This window comes from Eubalaena glacialis, chromosome 8, assembly GCF_028564815.1.
Source record: "Eubalaena glacialis isolate mEubGla1 chromosome 8, mEubGla1.1.hap2.+ XY, whole genome shotgun sequence".
Classification (NCBI taxonomy): Eukaryota; Metazoa; Chordata; class Mammalia; order Artiodactyla; family Balaenidae; genus Eubalaena; species Eubalaena glacialis.
The window spans coordinates 90,930,139-90,947,013 of NC_083723.1; the positions used below are offsets into that span (position 1 = coordinate 90,930,139).

The following is a 16,875-nucleotide window of genomic DNA, read 5'->3' on the forward strand; positions in this document are numbered from 1 at the left end:
GAAGTACCGTGTGCTTCATTGTTCCACACAGTGAACTAGAGGGGGTAATTTTCATGTGTTGACTCCTTTTGCATTTGACATCTCCAAGTATACTGAATCTAAGATTTTGATCACTGGCACACAGTAAGAGTTGATGCTTTTTTGCTATTCTTAAAGTATCTTGAGAAGGACTCAATTTGAAAAATCAATTTCTATAGCATGGAATATTTCTGAGGCCCTATATTAGTTTCAGTGTTATCACTATCAATAATTTATAACAACTTATTATTAGGGCTATCAGTCTCTGAAGCTCTCACTCTGGGCAATAAAATCCTGCTCAATGACGGAAATGTTCAGACAAATACTGAAGCCCTTGAGGAGGAATGTGGCTGAGGCCAATGCGGGAAGGGGGTGTTCAGAGGGCAAACTCTGGGGCCAGATCACTGGCTTACCACTCTGTGCTTTGCCTCTTGCCAGTTTGTAAACTTAGGCAAGTTCCCTAAACTTTCTGTGCCTTGCTTCCTCACCTGTACAATGAGTGCTGATAATATATTTAAAGCATTTAGAACAAAGTCTGGCACATGGTTAGCGCTCAATAAAATGCTGGCTGTTTGCTTCTTAGAGGAGGTAAGTTAAATGAAAAAGTCCTAGCCAGTTGTCTGCTTTGTGAGAGGAATAAACATCTATCTTTCCTAATCAAACCTCTACAGGGTTTGTACATGTTGGCCCCTCCACCTGTACCTGGACAAGGTAATTTCCTGTGATTAATGGTCAGGGCAACACCATAAAGATTACACTTAGATTGTATTTTATTTTTTGTAAATAACAGCACTAATGATTCTATTTAACAACAAACGCATTCCCTGAACTATACCATCTTTTGCCTAGTAAATTTTATGGTTTGGATTGGACTTCGAATGCTGAAAAAGAAATAAAAAATCAAATTATCCATTCTCTTCAACAAATAAATTACAAGGAATTTAAGAGAGAGAGGGAAAGGGAAACTATAGCTGAAAAGTGACTGGCAAACTTATCAACCATGCAATGGATGGACTTTATTTGGATCTCGTAAATTACAAATTCCGAATTTGGAATCTGTAAAACAATATACATCAGTCAACAGCAGAACTCTGAATAATGACTGGAAATGGATATCTGATGATGTTAAGGGAATATTTATTTTGGAGGTGGCAATTTCTTTAGAGTTCCTTTTTTTTTTTTTCTTAACAGATAGGTACACCCTGTAATAGTTACATATGAAAATTTGATGTCTGGGATTTGCCTCCAATAAGCTGGGGGCAAAGAGGAGGACTAGAACGGGATGTGGTTAAAACAAGATAAGCCCTGAGTCAATCACTCTTGTTACTGGTGGTAGGTCCATGAAGCTTCATGACACTATTTTACTTTTTTATACATCTGAAATTTTCTAAAATAAGAAGTTTAAAAAAGTAATACAAGGGCTTCCCTGGTGGCGCAGTGGTTGAGAATCCGCCTGCCAATGCAGGGGACACGGGTTCGAGCCCTGGTCCGGGAAGATCCCACATGCCGTGGAGCAACTAAGCCCGTGCGCCACAACTGCTGAGCCTGTGCTCTAGAGCCCATGAGCCACAACTACTGAGCCCGCATGCTGCAACTACTGAAGCCCGCATGCCTAGAGCCCGTGCTCCGCAACAAGAGAAGCCACTGCAATGAGAAGCCCGCGCACCACAACGAAGAGTAGCCCCCCGATCGCCACAACTAGAGAAAGCCCACGTGCAGCAACGAAGACCCAACGCAGCCAAAAATAAAATAAAATAATAAATAAATTTATTAAAAAAAAAAAAAGTAATACGAGCTGATTTTAAAATACCCACACATCCCACACTGCATTCATTGTTGGATATAAGAAGAAACACAACAATGCCTCAAAAATCATATCTTGCATTTATAATACCTTTTTCTGGGAAGATGCAAATACTTTACACTCATCAGCTACACCAGAAGCAATGAAGGAAGCAAGACTTGTCACCAGTTTCAAGATGAAGGAAAAGACAGAGGTAAGTGAAAGGATCAGGGCAGCAGCAGCCAACTGCAGAGACAAGAATCCAGCCCGGTCCTCAGATCTGTGCACCCTAAGGCCTCTTCAAAAGGTAACGGTAACACCACCCTGTACAGTGTGAATCCGAGCTACTCATAGCAAGGTTTTGAACACTCCCTGAAAGAATAATCGCTGTGCTATCTGAGGCCTCAGAGAGTCAAGAAAAGAAATCTGAGATGGTTCCAAACACCCAGTAAGCGGGTATTTTCGCTCTTACTCATTCTTCTGTCAATCACCTTTATAGTGATTATGAGTTTGGGAGGTGAGAGCCGATGGCCAAACTCAGTGAGTAGAAGCAGGGGAGAGAAACTCAGGCTTGATTTCTCCTAGGGTCATTCTGTATCAGGTGTGTGCGACAGAGGGAAAGGGAGATGGGAGGGAGAGGGGAAGCAAGAGGGGAGGGGGAGAGGGTGGAGGGGAAAAAACCGGGAGGGGGAAGGAGGGAGGGCAGAGGAGGGAGGCAGGCATATAAGGTAGCCCAACCACATCCAGAGCAGGTAAAAGGCCCAGCTCCTGGCCTGAACCTAGGGACCACAAAAACAATATTTTGGGGATTCTGCAGCCAGGTTATTTTCCTACTTTCACCAAGTAAGTAGGAATAAAAGAAAGGGAACTCTGTCGATCAAAACCTAAAAGAACATTTTAGAAAATTTGAAAATGTTTGTAACAAGACAAAACTGAAAGACCAGCTAATATTAATCCTACATAAAGGCAATTTGAGTGGCAAAGGGGAATGTATATTCCTCAAAAACTTTAGCTGAACAGCAGTGAGCAAAAGAGTGACCTCATTTCTCCCTGTTACAATCCATAACAAACAATAGCTTGTTAAACATTTTAGAGACCATACATTATACAGACAATGTTATGAAGACTTTGGTTAAACTACACTACCTGGAAACCAAGCTTTCTAACACACACTTCAATATGTAAGCAGGCATTATCTCTAAATAATCTTTCACATTTCTAAAGCCAGTGCTAAGCTGTAACTTGAATCCTTTTTTCAGGCATTTATCTTCCCTTTTTAGTGGTGTTGATTTGGGAAGGGGGAAGGGTTTTTTAACTCACTGATTCATTTTCTCCAACAGTATATAAAGTAGATTTTGAAACTGAATTACCATTGTTATTTCCACACCTCATAAACCCTGTCCTTGCTGCACAAAACCACCACCCTTAAATTCTATGAACACGGGACTTCCCTGGTGGCGCAGTGGTTAAGAATCTGCCGGCCAACGCAGGGAACATGGGTTCAAGCCCTGGTCCGGGATGATCCCACATGCCGCGGAGCAACTAAGCCCGTGCTCCACAACTACTGAGCCTGTGCTCGAGAGCCCACGAACCACAACTCCTGAGCCCGCGTGCCACAGCTACTGAAGCCCGAGCACCTAGAGCTCGTGCTCCGCAACAAGAGAAGCCACCGCAATGAGAAGCCCGCACACTGCAACGAAGAGTAGCCCCCGCTTGCTGCAACTAGAGAAAGCCCGCGCGCAGCAACGAAGACCCAACGCAGACAAAAATAAATAAAATTTTAAAAATTAAAAAATTAAAAAATTCTACGGACACAGTCCACTGTCAAGAAATAGAAAGTACACTTTCTAGTAGGTAATGAATAACATATAAGTTAATTCGCCAAAGATTTTATGGCTATAAATGCACTAAAAATAAACTTCACACATATTTCCTAGAAAAAGATTTTTTTTTTACCAGAAAATACTCCAGGATTATTTTATATTTACAAAACAATATATGTGGCTAATTGTTGCTTAAAATTGTCAACGTTTATTTTAGTATTATTTCTTTAAAGTGTGGTACAATTGGGTCAGTATGTGTAATTTGTGGTACAATTTTAATTCTAAATTCAAATTTTAAAATTTTAATGTAAAAGATGGTGTGGATTGTGCTCAACTTTAAGATTTAAAAAATTTTAAACATAAAAAAAGTCTCAAAAAACGTTGAGACCTTTGGATAACAACCAAAACGTCCACTGTAAGTTTCTCCTAAATATCGAAAACTTGCCGTAAGAGATCTACAACAGGTAAGACAGAATAAGAAAAAAAATGTAGGTGAAAACTGTTTATTATTTCCCAGCTCTGAAACTCTCATGGGAAGGTTTCCAAGTATTTAGTTGTCTCTCAGTATCATTTGATGCAGACAGGGTAAGAATAATATAATTGCTTACTGAAAATTTGAAAAATACAATGTATTGAACTTGATAAGCAAACAAACTTCAGATTTTAGAGATATTATGTCTTCCTTGCATTATCAATACAAAATAACTCAAATAACAGACCTGATATCAATGACATACTTTCATTTAATAATAATTATGGTTCCACAGCCCTTTTGAGTTTTTCAAAAAACGTTTGCATGCATCATTTCATCTAATTTTCGGGGAAACGCCCAGAAGTTAGGCAGCTTAGAAATTCACAGAGTTCTACAGATGAGAAAACAGGCTGATAGAGGAAAAATGTACAAGGTCATATATCCTGAAGCCTGCCAGTTGCAAATATCCACATTTCCAACATTAAGAAGTTTAAGTCATATCTCCACATGCAGTTACCTGATTGGTCGATTCTCTTTACTGTCAAAGAGTGAAAAGATGACCTCAAGCTCCTCTCCCAGGTTGGAACACATGAGGCTTTTCATCTGCACAAAGAGGTGGTGACTGCTGGCCTGCACTGGGGTATCTTTCTTCCGATGTCGATGCTCCATCTGAATGACACCCCCCCCAAAAAACATCATCAGCATGGACCGAATTAAATAATGGAACCCAACAAGCTAGTTAGCTATGGTGTGATTATGATGTCCTGTCCTTTTTTTTTTTTTTTTTTTTGCTGTGTATTTGGTATCTAGTTGGATGTTAAATTCCAAATTTTCTCCCAACTTCTAAAATAAAAAACTGAAGTTTGCAGACCATCAAGGAATCCTGCTTTAAGATTTGTTTCTTAATCATTAACGTTAAAATGATATCAACTCACTGAGTAGATTCAGGCAGTGTGAGGTTCAAAGGATGTTATCGGTCTCTCGTCAACTCCCAGGGTGAGAACAAATTATTAGCCATAGTTTAAAAATCAGACTAAATAGTATCTAGCTGATCATTTCGCTGAACAATGTAGCTATGACTTCACATTTCTCATAATTAAAAATTCTTTTAAAGTATACTAAATTGCAAACTTGTGGTAGTTTTCTGAGGTGGGCAGTATCAAATGATATTCAATCACTAGAGCAAGAAAATGTTTCTAACTTGCTGCGGAGCTAAAGGGAAGCAGACCTAAGAAAGCCAGTGAGGGGTCTATATAGGCAGGAATAGCGTCTGTGTCCATCTCTTATTTCCGTCCTTAATACAGCTAGCCTAGGCTATACTTCGGAGGCGGGACCGGAAGAGTTCCCACAAGTTGAGGAAGGAAAGGAATCACCCATGGTTCCAGGGGTGAGGAGAACATGAGAATGATCATTTAGTCAACATATACTTGTTACGTATCTATTATGAGCCCAGCACTGGGAATGCAATGATCTGTAAACACAGAAACAGCCTCTGCCTTCATAGAGCTTTTCTACTAGGGGGAGCAGACATCAACAAAACTGTCGCACAAACGGATAGAAAACTGCAGCTGTGATGAATGAAGAAGTTGACTTGTGTCTGGGCAGTCAGAAGGTTTCTTGGGAAAATGACACTTTAGCTGAGAGCGAAAGAGTAAGTGGGAATTATGAACCATCTAGGACAGAACTTCTCAAACTACCTGCAGTGAAGGACCAGGTTGGGTTTTCCCCCTAACCTACCGCAGATTGATATTTTCATAAAATACCATAAAAATGCCATGGCAATGTCAAAATGTTATAAAGGTTTCTAAACGTTTACTCGCCATTTTTGTACTTGGGCCAGTTACAAACAGTTCACAGTCCAGCTAGTTCTTGGACCACATTGTGAGCAGAACTGACTCAGGCTTAGAGCACAGGGAAGACATACAGAAAGGCTGTGAATTAACAGAACAGGTGCTAAGAATGTGTAAGAGTATTGCTTTCATAACACAGACTACTAAAGAGGCTACCTCTTGTGGATCACTTGATCATATTTAAAAAAAATATTAATAGCTCAGGGATTAACTCCAAAGGAGTCATATCCTTTGTTGAGGTTAAGGTACAGAACTCTAGGTCTACATTAGCCATCTTTTTATGTTTCTAAGTATAGTTCAATAACTAATGACTAACTAAGATTTGAATGCAAAAAAATGCCATTTACAATTATAGATGCAACAGCATAAAATCATCAGAATTTTTTCATGCTTTTATTTTTTAAATTGAACCACTTGAAAAGTAGACAGCTAAAAAAAATGCAATTAACCAAATGCATCTATAATTATTGTATACTCAGCAGGTACACTGGACATGCCTCTGTGAAAGTGAAGAGTAAGTGCATTTTCTTTTAAAGTGGACCTCAGCATTGTGGTATGCGTTGGCCATAATTACTTGAAAAGGCTTTCTGCAGAGAAATATTCTAACTAGAAACAAAGCATAATTCTGTCGTTTTTTTCTATGAGAGTTGTTCTATTTTGGGCTTTAAAAATCCTTTATAACAGGGCAAAGGAAACATAACGCATTCATAAAACTACATCTCTTTAACTTCTCAAGCTTTCTATTTTCTGAAGTTGCTAACTTATTTACTGATTTACTTAAAAGTTCAGGGTAACAATGCACAAACTGCTATGAAGAAATGAATAACTACTAAAGGCTAGAGCTGGAAAAACAGATATAAAAAATTATGAAAAGAACAGACCTCAAAGAAGTGTCTGGTCTTTACTTCAAACAGTGCAAAGTTCCCAGCATCATTCATGACATTCACTAAAAACTGAGGAGAAAAATTAGCTCCCTTATTCCTGCAAAGAATCCAATCTATCTAGATCAGTGGTTCTCAACCTTGGCTGCACTTTAGAATCACCAAGAGAGCTTTTAAAAAATACATATGCCCAGGTCCCATCCCAGAACAATTAAATTAGAATTTCTAGGGGATGGGGGTCCAGACAGTGGTAGTTTTAAAAGCTCCCCAGGTGATTCTAATGTGCAATGAGGGCTGAGAATCACTGATTGAGATCATGTGCAGAGAGATGCAAATCCTAGAAGAGTGAAAAATGTATTGTTGCATCTTTTGTATAATTACTGCCTTGGTCTTTGCACGCATGCTAGTAATAAGCCCACTTAATTCTACCCTTTGTACGTGTGACATGGGCCCTCACAAATGGCACTGAAATCTCCTCTCTTCCTCACCCACCATCCTTCCAAGCCTGAGACAGATTTGAACTTACACAGGTTACGATGCCTTGTTTATCTTTTGGTAATTCACTACTTTTGGGAACTGCTAAAAAATCTCTCTGTGAATATATTATTGCAGTAGCAAAATTTAAAAGGTGTGTCCACACTTCAAGAACTATGGTTTGGTAGTTATAACACATAGACAAAAATCCATCTCTGAAATAATTTATGGTTACAAAGGCACCTAGCAGTGACTCTAAATGTGCTTACAGTTTAACTAGACCTTTGATTAGGAAAAGAAACAGATGCATTCCGAAGATTTATTAAAGTGATACAAATTATTAACCCTCACTAATGCATTAATTACTGGGTGAATGGTCCACACCAGGGTTCGCACCTTCAGCACTACCGACAATTTGGGCTGGTAATTTCTCTGTCGTGGGGCTGTCCCGGGCTTGGTAGGATGTTTAATGTCTTTTTCTGGCATCTACTCACCAGATACCAGTAGTACCTCTCCCCACCCCCAGCTCCACACCATCCCCAATTGTGACAACCAAAAATGTCTCCGGACATTGCCAAATGTACCCTGTTCTCTGTTGGAGAACCACTGGCCTACCCACTAAGTATCACAAAACAAGCAGCTAACCTGATCTTATAAAAACCAAGAAAGGTTCCTAAAAAGATACTCCTCACGCCCAAACAACCTGAGAATCCAGCCAATAAAGTCCTCTTGACTACAGAAGGATTGAGCTCCGGTTATTGGCAGTAAACCATATGTTCCAACGGGACATATGTCAACACGGTGAGGTTTAGCGCATTTTACTGCTTAGATGAATCAGGTGAGAAAGATCTGCTAACAGGGCTATCAAAAACCCAAAACAAGGCATTTTTTTTCTAATGATGCAGTAGGGAGTTTGTAAGATGCAAACACCTGTGTTTCAAATATTACGGGGCGAAGACATAGTAAAGAAAGAGAAGTGGCAACAATTAATCCAGCATCCTGTGTTGGGGCATTTTACCTCCATGCCATGATCCTTGATCTAGGAGTGACAATAAATCACCACCCCACTCCCACCCTCACCATAAGGGATTGGTGGTGGTGCCTGCCAACTCCCCCTGGCAAAGTCAATACAATCAGTCACGTTTAGGTTACATAGAGAAAAGGGCCAGTGCTACAGAGAACCTGATTATTGCTGGGCCAGGACATAAACAGGAACTTGAAGCTGCCTTAAAGAAAAAACATGTCCTTCTGAAGCTTATAATCATTTGGGGTTCTCTTGGGCTATTGTCTTTGCGTTAGAAGCAGTAAAATGCAACCACTATGGAGGAGAAATTACAATTTCATGTAAAATTACAATGTTTTATTTTCCTCATCTGTCAAATGAAGACTGTGGACTAAGTTCTGAGCTAAAAAATATGAAAAACCCCCTCCAATGGCAGTCATTGCTAATCAATCACAGCCTGGATGAGACCCCAGAATCTTATCAATATAACACTCCCAGCAGCCACAACTAACAAATCGGAATGTTCAAAGAGATGAAATAAATTTCCCATCCTATATATGACATTAAGGAAAAAGAAGAGAGATAAAATCACATGCATACAAAATCAAACTTGGGAAAATAAAACATATTTGTGTCAGACACTGTTAGTTGCTTCTCAAATATTCGACATCCCTAGCTAAATATGGGGATGTGACTGTGTTCTGGCCAATGAAATACAAGTGCAAGTATTGTGTGGTAGCTCCAGGAAGGCTCATTAAAATAGTTGAGTCAACTGAGAGAAATCTTTCTCCTTCTTACAGCTGGAGAGCAAGGTCATGGCTAGAGTTCTTGCAGCTATGTTGTACTTTGAGGTATCCTTGATGATGGAGCCTTTTTTTGCTTCTGACACCATGAAACCACAAACAAGCCCAAGACTTCCTGCCTCTGGGCTTGCATACTGTAAAAGAGAAATAATTTCCATCATGTCTAAGCTTCTATTATTTATTTATTTCATTGAACACAGCCAGATCTAATCTTAAGACTTAGCACATAAGGCAGCAATTATTCTTGCCATCTTACCTCCTTAATAAGGATGAAATAAAGATGACAAAGGAATGAAAACTGACTGAATGCTTAGGTGCTTTGCAAACATTGTCTGTCAAGGAAAGGCATTTTACATGCATTTCTTATTTAACTGTCCTAACAAACATGGTTAGAATTACTTCTCCATTTAATAGACTAAGAAACTGAAGCTCTGAAAGATTTAGCAGTAAGTCCAAGATCAGAGAGCTGGTGGAAGGAAGAGATGAAATTTAAATCTAGTTTTTTGGATCTATACCCATGGTCTTCTCATAATACCGTAATAACATCAAAATCATTAAGTGATTGCTTATTAAGTGCAAATCACTGAACGAGATTATGTTGGACATAACAGAGGAACTATCAATATAGGACACGGTGCCCACTCTGAAGAAACTTCAAATTGAGTGAGAGATTAAAACAAAAGTGAGAGACAAAATCTGATGCCCAACAGTTAAATAAACTATAATAAAAATGTCCCATTAGAGGATGTCGCTGACAAATAAATTCTAGAGATTTTGTTTGTTATATAAGCTAAGTGTTAGTGGTGACTTTAACTGCGAATATTCTCCTTGTGTGCCCTTCCTCATCTCTGCCCTCCTCCCTCCAACCAACCTTCAACTGTGTTTTTGCTCTGGGCCTGATACCCTGCTTAGCACTGATGCCACAGAGGGGTGCAGCATGAAATATCACTCTCAAGAAGCTCAACACAAAGCAAAGGAAATTCTCCACAGAAACGGAATTTATTCCAACGGAAATAATGAGCTGTAGATAATCTGAACAGATTGATGATGAAGGGGGAAACTGAAAGCGGTATTAAGAACTGCTTTCTCAAATCAGACATATGCCTGATGGATTTACTGATGATTTTTTCCACCACGTTTTTCAGATAATCTCAGGTCAAGAATAATCTGCAATTCTATGAAGAATACTCTACGCTTGGGAAGCTACCCCCAGAGAGATAGGATCTTCCAAAAAGGAGTCAGCTATTTACCACAGTCACTCCTCCTTGGAACGTGGGGTAAGATGCAAAGCAAAGTTACACCTGGGATACTGGCTTCTTTGATTTGAGATTTTAAAATAGCTCAGTGAGTATCTAGAGATTAGGTAAAACTTTATACAAATATTAAGAAGATGAGGCTAGGGACTTCCCTGGTGGCGCAGTAGTTAAGAATCCGCCTGCCAATGCAGGGGACACGGGTTCGAGCAGATCCCACAAGCTGAGGAGCTACTAAGCCCATGCGCCGCAACTACTGAGCCTGCGCTCCAGAGCCCGCGAGCCATGACTACTGAGCCCGCATGCTGCAACTACTGAAGCCCATGTGCCTAGAGCCCGTGCTCTGCAACAAGAGAAGCTACCGCAATGAGAAGCCCGCACACCGCCACGAAGAGTAGCCCCCACTCACCGCAACTAGAGAAAGCCCGCGCGCAGCAAAGAAAACCCAACGCAGCCAAAAAAAAAAAAAAAAAAAAAAAACAAGGCAGATGGGACCAGATTTGGGGAACCTAGATGCCAAGTAAATAACTGGACTTCAACCTACCATGTAACTAGACAAAAAACTCAAGTCATGGGTGATGCCATGATGGGCAAGATGACCAAATATCTCAGGATTATTAACAAGCTTCAGCACTTAGGGATGGCCTGGGGTTTGGGAGATGTGGGGGACAAGTCTAGCACTTGGAGACCAAGGAAGAGATACTTTCAGGAGTCTGTGCCTACAGTGATAACAGGGCAGGGAGGGGAGCTAACATACTGGTGAGCACTAACTGGAAACCAGTAGTCACAACAATGTCCTGAAACAGAACAGATAAATATGTATGACTTGTAACCGTTCCACTAGACTAGGCAAAATACAAAGATTTCACTAGACTAGGCAAAGTACAAAGATTCGCAAAATAAAACTTAAAACTTCTTTGGCTTTACTTCCTAGTGCCTGGGCATTGAGGGCTCAGTAGGAACGTCAGGGCATTCTGAGATGGGTAAATTATCTGAGTTTTGTACTTGGGGCATGGTCACCTCAGCTCTCAATTCTCTTTACTTGCTCCAAATTAAACCGGGAACAACATCCTGTTCTTACAAAATCAAGCAAGTATGAAGAGTGTCATGGAAACCACAAAATTAGCAGTGAGGCTGTGAGCCAAGGATTCCTATACCTACCAATCGGTAGAGCTCAGTAATGCTGATGTCCTCTGGATCCACCATCGCGTACTCTTTCCTAGGCACCAGGTCCAGTCCCAGTTGTCTAGAAAATAGATTGCAAACATTTGGCAGAAGAGTCACCTTGACAGAATATATTAAAAATAATTATCTTTACTGTATCACCCTAACATTCGATACATCACCCACCATGCTTCTCTCACCCATATTTTTTACCTTATATTAACCTCTCACCGTGATTGGAGTAACTAGGCTGAACACTGGCCATAACTTGAGAAACAGAAGATGACAAAGGCAAGTAAATGGGGTCGGGTGGGAATGGGCTGGCACTCTTGGTGGAGCGCTCCTGCCACTGGGGGCCTTGGTACTCTATGGTGGGGAACCTTTAGCACCCTACAAGCTATTACCACAGAAACCCTTCCTCCTTGTACTAGGGTGGAAACTAGAGATAGACATAATTTTGTTCTAGAAAATAGAGTTGAGGAGAGAGAAGTGTAGCCTTTAGGATTTGACCTGGCACCAAAATACCTAGTTATATCCAGAGCTAACACATTAATAGTGGGAATCTCTGGCAACACGTGCATGGTCCTTATTCATGGCAAGTTCTGGGGTCAGTCATTAGGAGAAACTCAGTAAAGGCAGGGGAGAGAAATTAGGACAGCATAGGTCTACGCCTGGGGTAGCAAAAATGGCTTAATCTCTTACGTCAGGTTTCACTGTGACTGATACGTGGATTACTATGCTAAGAAATATTCTAAGGTTATATCCAGCCTCAGTGGGACCAAGTATGGTAATGGATTTGTGATGTCTTACCATGGACAGAGGAAAATGAGTATAATCTTGCCAGTTTCCCTCTAGTGACCTTGATAACACTCCTTTCCAGGCATCCACCTTACTACACTGATGTCAAGGCTGTATAATTCTACTCATCTCCTTAACCATCACAACTATCCCAAAGGCTTCATGACGTCTCTCTATCAGACTCCCCTCAATTATCCCACTCCGGGTCTCACACTTAATTCTCTGAGGATAATTTGCTCTACATCCCTTCCACATCATTACTCTCTCTAATACGGAAGCCTTCCTGCATGGCATTTCCAATTATACAACCACAGCTTTCTCACTGTTGTATTTTGAAAACATCCTAAAATTCTGTGACCTCCCCAAAACCTCATTAGAGGTTTCATAAGTAAAAACCTCTTATTAATTCAGCACATGCTTCAAGCCAGGTACTTCCCCAGCCACCCTGAGGGATTGTTGGTCTTAAGATTACAAGACTGTGGCCCTCTTGACGGTAGGACTTGGCTTTTAGATACTAAAACAGTTTCTCACTTTTCTTCAATTGTGTTTCTCTTTGAGAAACTTAAAAATCACACTCCCATTCTCTAATTTTCGTTGAGCTTTCAAAGCACAAACTCGGTAATTCATTTTCAAAATACCCATGTCTCCCTGTTAGTTTCTGAACTGTGTCCTCCCAAAATCTGTACGTTGAAGCCCTAACCCCAATATGACTATATTTGAAAACAGGGACTATTAGGAGATAATATAGGTTAAGTGAGGTCATATGAGTGAGGCCCTAATCCAATAGGACTGGTGTCCTTAGAAGAAGAAGAAGAGACTCCAGAGATTTCTCTCTCTCCACGCACGCACAGAGGAAAGGCCATACGAGGACACAGCAAGAAGGCAGCCATCCGCAAGCCAGCAACAGAGTACTCACCAGAAACTGAATTTGCTGGTACCTTGCTCACGGACTAGTAGCCTCCAGAATTATGAGAAAATAAATGTGTGTTGTTTAAGCCACCCAGTCTGTGGTATTTTGTTATGGCAGCCTGAACAGACTAATAAATCCCCCTTGCTATACCTCATCAGGGGGTTCTGATAGGGCCTGTTCCCCATTCTCCATCCCGTCCCAAGAGAGGACCACTGCACTACAATGTAAGATGTCAGAAGACACCAGGTGAGTATTGCTGAGGAAAGATTATCTAGCAAAGGAAAGAGGATATAGGCATACCTTGTTTTTACTGCACTTTGCAGATAATACGTTTTTTACAAGTTGAAGGTTTGCGGCAACCCTGTATCAAGCACACCTGTTGGCGCCATTTTTCCAATAGCATTTGTTCACTTCATGTCTCTGTGTCACATTTTGGTAACTCTCAAAATATTTTAAACTTTTTCATTATTACATTTGTTATGGGGATCTCTGATCAATGATCTTTGATGTCACTATCTTAATTGTTTTGACATTTTTTAGCAATAGAGTATTTTAAAATTAAGATATGTATATTTTTAATACATATTGCCATTGCATATTAATAGACTACAGTACAGTGTAAACGTGATTTTTACATGCACTGGGGAATCAAAAAAATTTGTGACTCGCTTTACTGCGACGTCCGCTTTATTGCGGTGGTCTGGAACCGAACCTGCAGTATCTCTGCAGTGTGCCTGCATGCAACCACATGTGACTCATGGCACTTACCTCCTTCCCCGCGGCACGTTCCATGAGAAGCTGCCCTACCATATTTTCTTCTGGGAGGGGCAGGGGGCAGCTGAAGTAGTTTAGTCATCTGACCATCTCCCCTTCCCGAGCCACACCTGACTGGCCCACAGGTAGGCACCTGACCAAAGGACAAATAATCCCTGGACTGGCCAGCAGCTCATGAGTGGCTGGTATAAAATGCTCAGTTTGAACATGAATAACGGATACTGGCTGTCAACGAGATTCCTTCTTTGAGAATTTGAACCTGGAAATTCACATAGCATCAACCATCTGAGAAACATGCAGGACAAGTGATCTACATCACTGCAGAATGACTGAGTTAAGACCAACTCCAGCAGCAGAGGTTCTGGAGTAGGTGTGGGATCCAGAACCTTCCTCAGCTTTGGGGGCCCAGGAGCTGGTGATCTGCAAGTCTTTTCCTCTCATAAGGCTTGGATTATTCAATTTCTGCTGGCTTCCTGGAGTCCTAGCTGTGTGAAGAGACTTTTATATGTTTCTATTTTGTTCTGTTAATTCCTAGGTATATCCTTAGGATAACCCTCCCACTGTGTGAGGTTTCTGAGCTCACAGAAGAGGGTCAGGACAGTGCTCCAAAAGACAAGAAGAAATGAGGCAAAGAGGGAAGGAACAGGATGGAAGGAGAGGACACAGGACATGGGAAGCCAGCAAGGGAAATGGGTGGGTGGGGGGTTAGTTTTATATTAACTCAGTCACTGAACTGCTCTGGGACATCAGGAAGGAAGAATGAATTGATTCTCCCTCCTGTATCATCATCACAGGAAAGTCAAAGGACAACACAGGACTCTACGGAGAACCGAGACAGGTGCTATTATTTTAAGTCTGTTCGAGGCTTCCAGGTGAGAACACTTCTTCTGATGGCTCCTTTAGGGAACAAGATGGGTTATCTCCTCCTCCTCCTCCCCCTCCTCCCAAGCTTCCTCCATCTAGAGGGCCTCTCTTCACCACTCTTCAACAGTTTGACATACAACTTGAGACTGAACACATCTTTCACTTATGTTCATCCCGAGATCTACATGCTGATAGACAATTTTGCAGAACAATTTAGTTTAATATGCAAGAGAATTATCTGAATTTGCTTTCCACTTTTGCTTTTCCATTCAGTAAGAAAACTATATTTAAAGGAATACAGTAAATGCACAATCTGTAAACTGTAAGTCATTTTAAATAAGTTGTCAAAGAAATTCAAAGAAAACAGAATGAGACCTCAGAAAATTCATGAATTTGAGGATGATCTAAATAAATTATATTGCTCACTTTCATGCATCAATGTTTTACCAACTTACCATAAATTAGCCAAAGAACTGCCCAAAGTACAAGCTAGAACTTACAGGAGTCAAAATTGAGCCATGATTCAGTCATAATTAATGTTTTTCCCTCCTTTCCCTTCCTTCTCTCATCATCTTCCTTCCTAAAACTGAAAAAGTATCATCTTCTTGCCTGCTCTATATTTCTAAACTATTTTTGATAAGCTAACTTCATCCAACTTTCTTCCTATTTACAGACTAGTCTTTTAAAGGAGGACCAGTACAATGACTAAGAGCCAACATAATTCGGAGAAAGTTCAAAGTTTTTTCGAAACAAACAAAAAACACACGAAAGATGGGCAGCCTAAGTCGCGTCAAACAGTCTTCAAATCTACCCCTCAAAGTGCTACCCCATCTCACACAGCGAGACCGGAGGCTCCATGCATGTGGCTGGCAAATCGTCTCTCTCAGGAAGTGCTATGTGCTTTGAATCATGTTGCCCTGGAGCGGAAAGGGGCCTTGGATCTCTTCTAGCTCAACTCACTCCTTCGACAAGTGAGGAAACTGAAGTCAAGGAGGGCTCTGGAATTTGCCTCCCATCGTAAAAGAGCAGAGTTCCTAGTGCAATGTCTTGCTGCATTCCAAACCTGCTCTTGTTTTTGATTCCCCCGAAGGAATAAATCTCCCCGAGATAAATGAATTAGGGCTCCTCTCCCGATTGTCGGTAAAAGGATGAATGGCACAGCTCACTCAATGAAATACCAGAAGGACTCTGGATGAGACAGAGCTTTAATATGTGTTAGTGGGTCCATGTCCTCATACCTGTAGTATGTGATGTCTTGGCAGGAATCAAAATTGGCTTCTGATAAAGCGACTTGCTATGGTTAGAGGAAGCACACTCTCGTTTCAGATCAGTTTTTCCAGATTCAGTAAGAGGCAAATTTATCTGTGGTGCACATTTTACTGCCTTCTCCTTCTTCTGTCATCTTTTCTTTTATTCTGTTGCCCTAAGATCCTTTGAAGGTCCAAATAGCAAATGGGGATTTGGGGAGAGGAAAGGGAGGGAGGCTATGACCTTGTAGGATACCGAGGGACCATTTACCTTCCTTAAACTTAAGCCCATACAAGCCTAACATCATAGTCAAAGCTGGTTTATTCTAATTTCTCCCCCATATATTAACATTCATACTTAGCACAATATCAGCCTTCATCAGAGCTTTAAGTGATTAGATATACTATTTAAAGTGCTTGGCTGTTAGTTTAGATTAGTCACTTACAGTTTTATTTAAAAGTAAATCTTGGTCAAGAACAGCTTTTTTACTGAGCTCTCCCAAGTAGCTCCTCAAAGAGACTAATATGTATACACAGGCAGAATCAGGGCAATAAGGAGAGCGCACCCCCCTCCCACCCAGGGTACCTGTCCTAAGACTTTTAACAGAAGCTATTAGCATTAGTGTTTCCCTCCAGATTACACCAACGACCTACTACCACAATAAAGAAGAGGAATATATTTAGAAGGAAATTCACATGCCAAACCTAAAGCCTTGAAACAAGATGAATTTTTAGCAGACGCCATATCTGATTGACCC

General features: G+C 40.8%; 1 protein-coding gene across 1 annotated transcript in view; it reads right to left on the minus strand.

Annotated features, from left to right (window-relative positions):
• DOCK4 (dedicator of cytokinesis 4) overlaps positions 1-16,875 on the minus strand; it is a 475,175-nt gene that overhangs the window by 239,416 nt on the left and 218,884 nt on the right. Inside the window, exons 7-8 of the mRNA XM_061197939.1 lie at positions 11,522-11,606; positions 4,614-4,765 (exon numbers count right to left, since the gene is read on the minus strand). Coding sequence (XP_061053922.1) covers positions 4,614-4,765; positions 11,522-11,606 — 237 coding nt within the window. The remainder of the gene's footprint in view (positions 1-4,613; positions 4,766-11,521; positions 11,607-16,875) is intronic.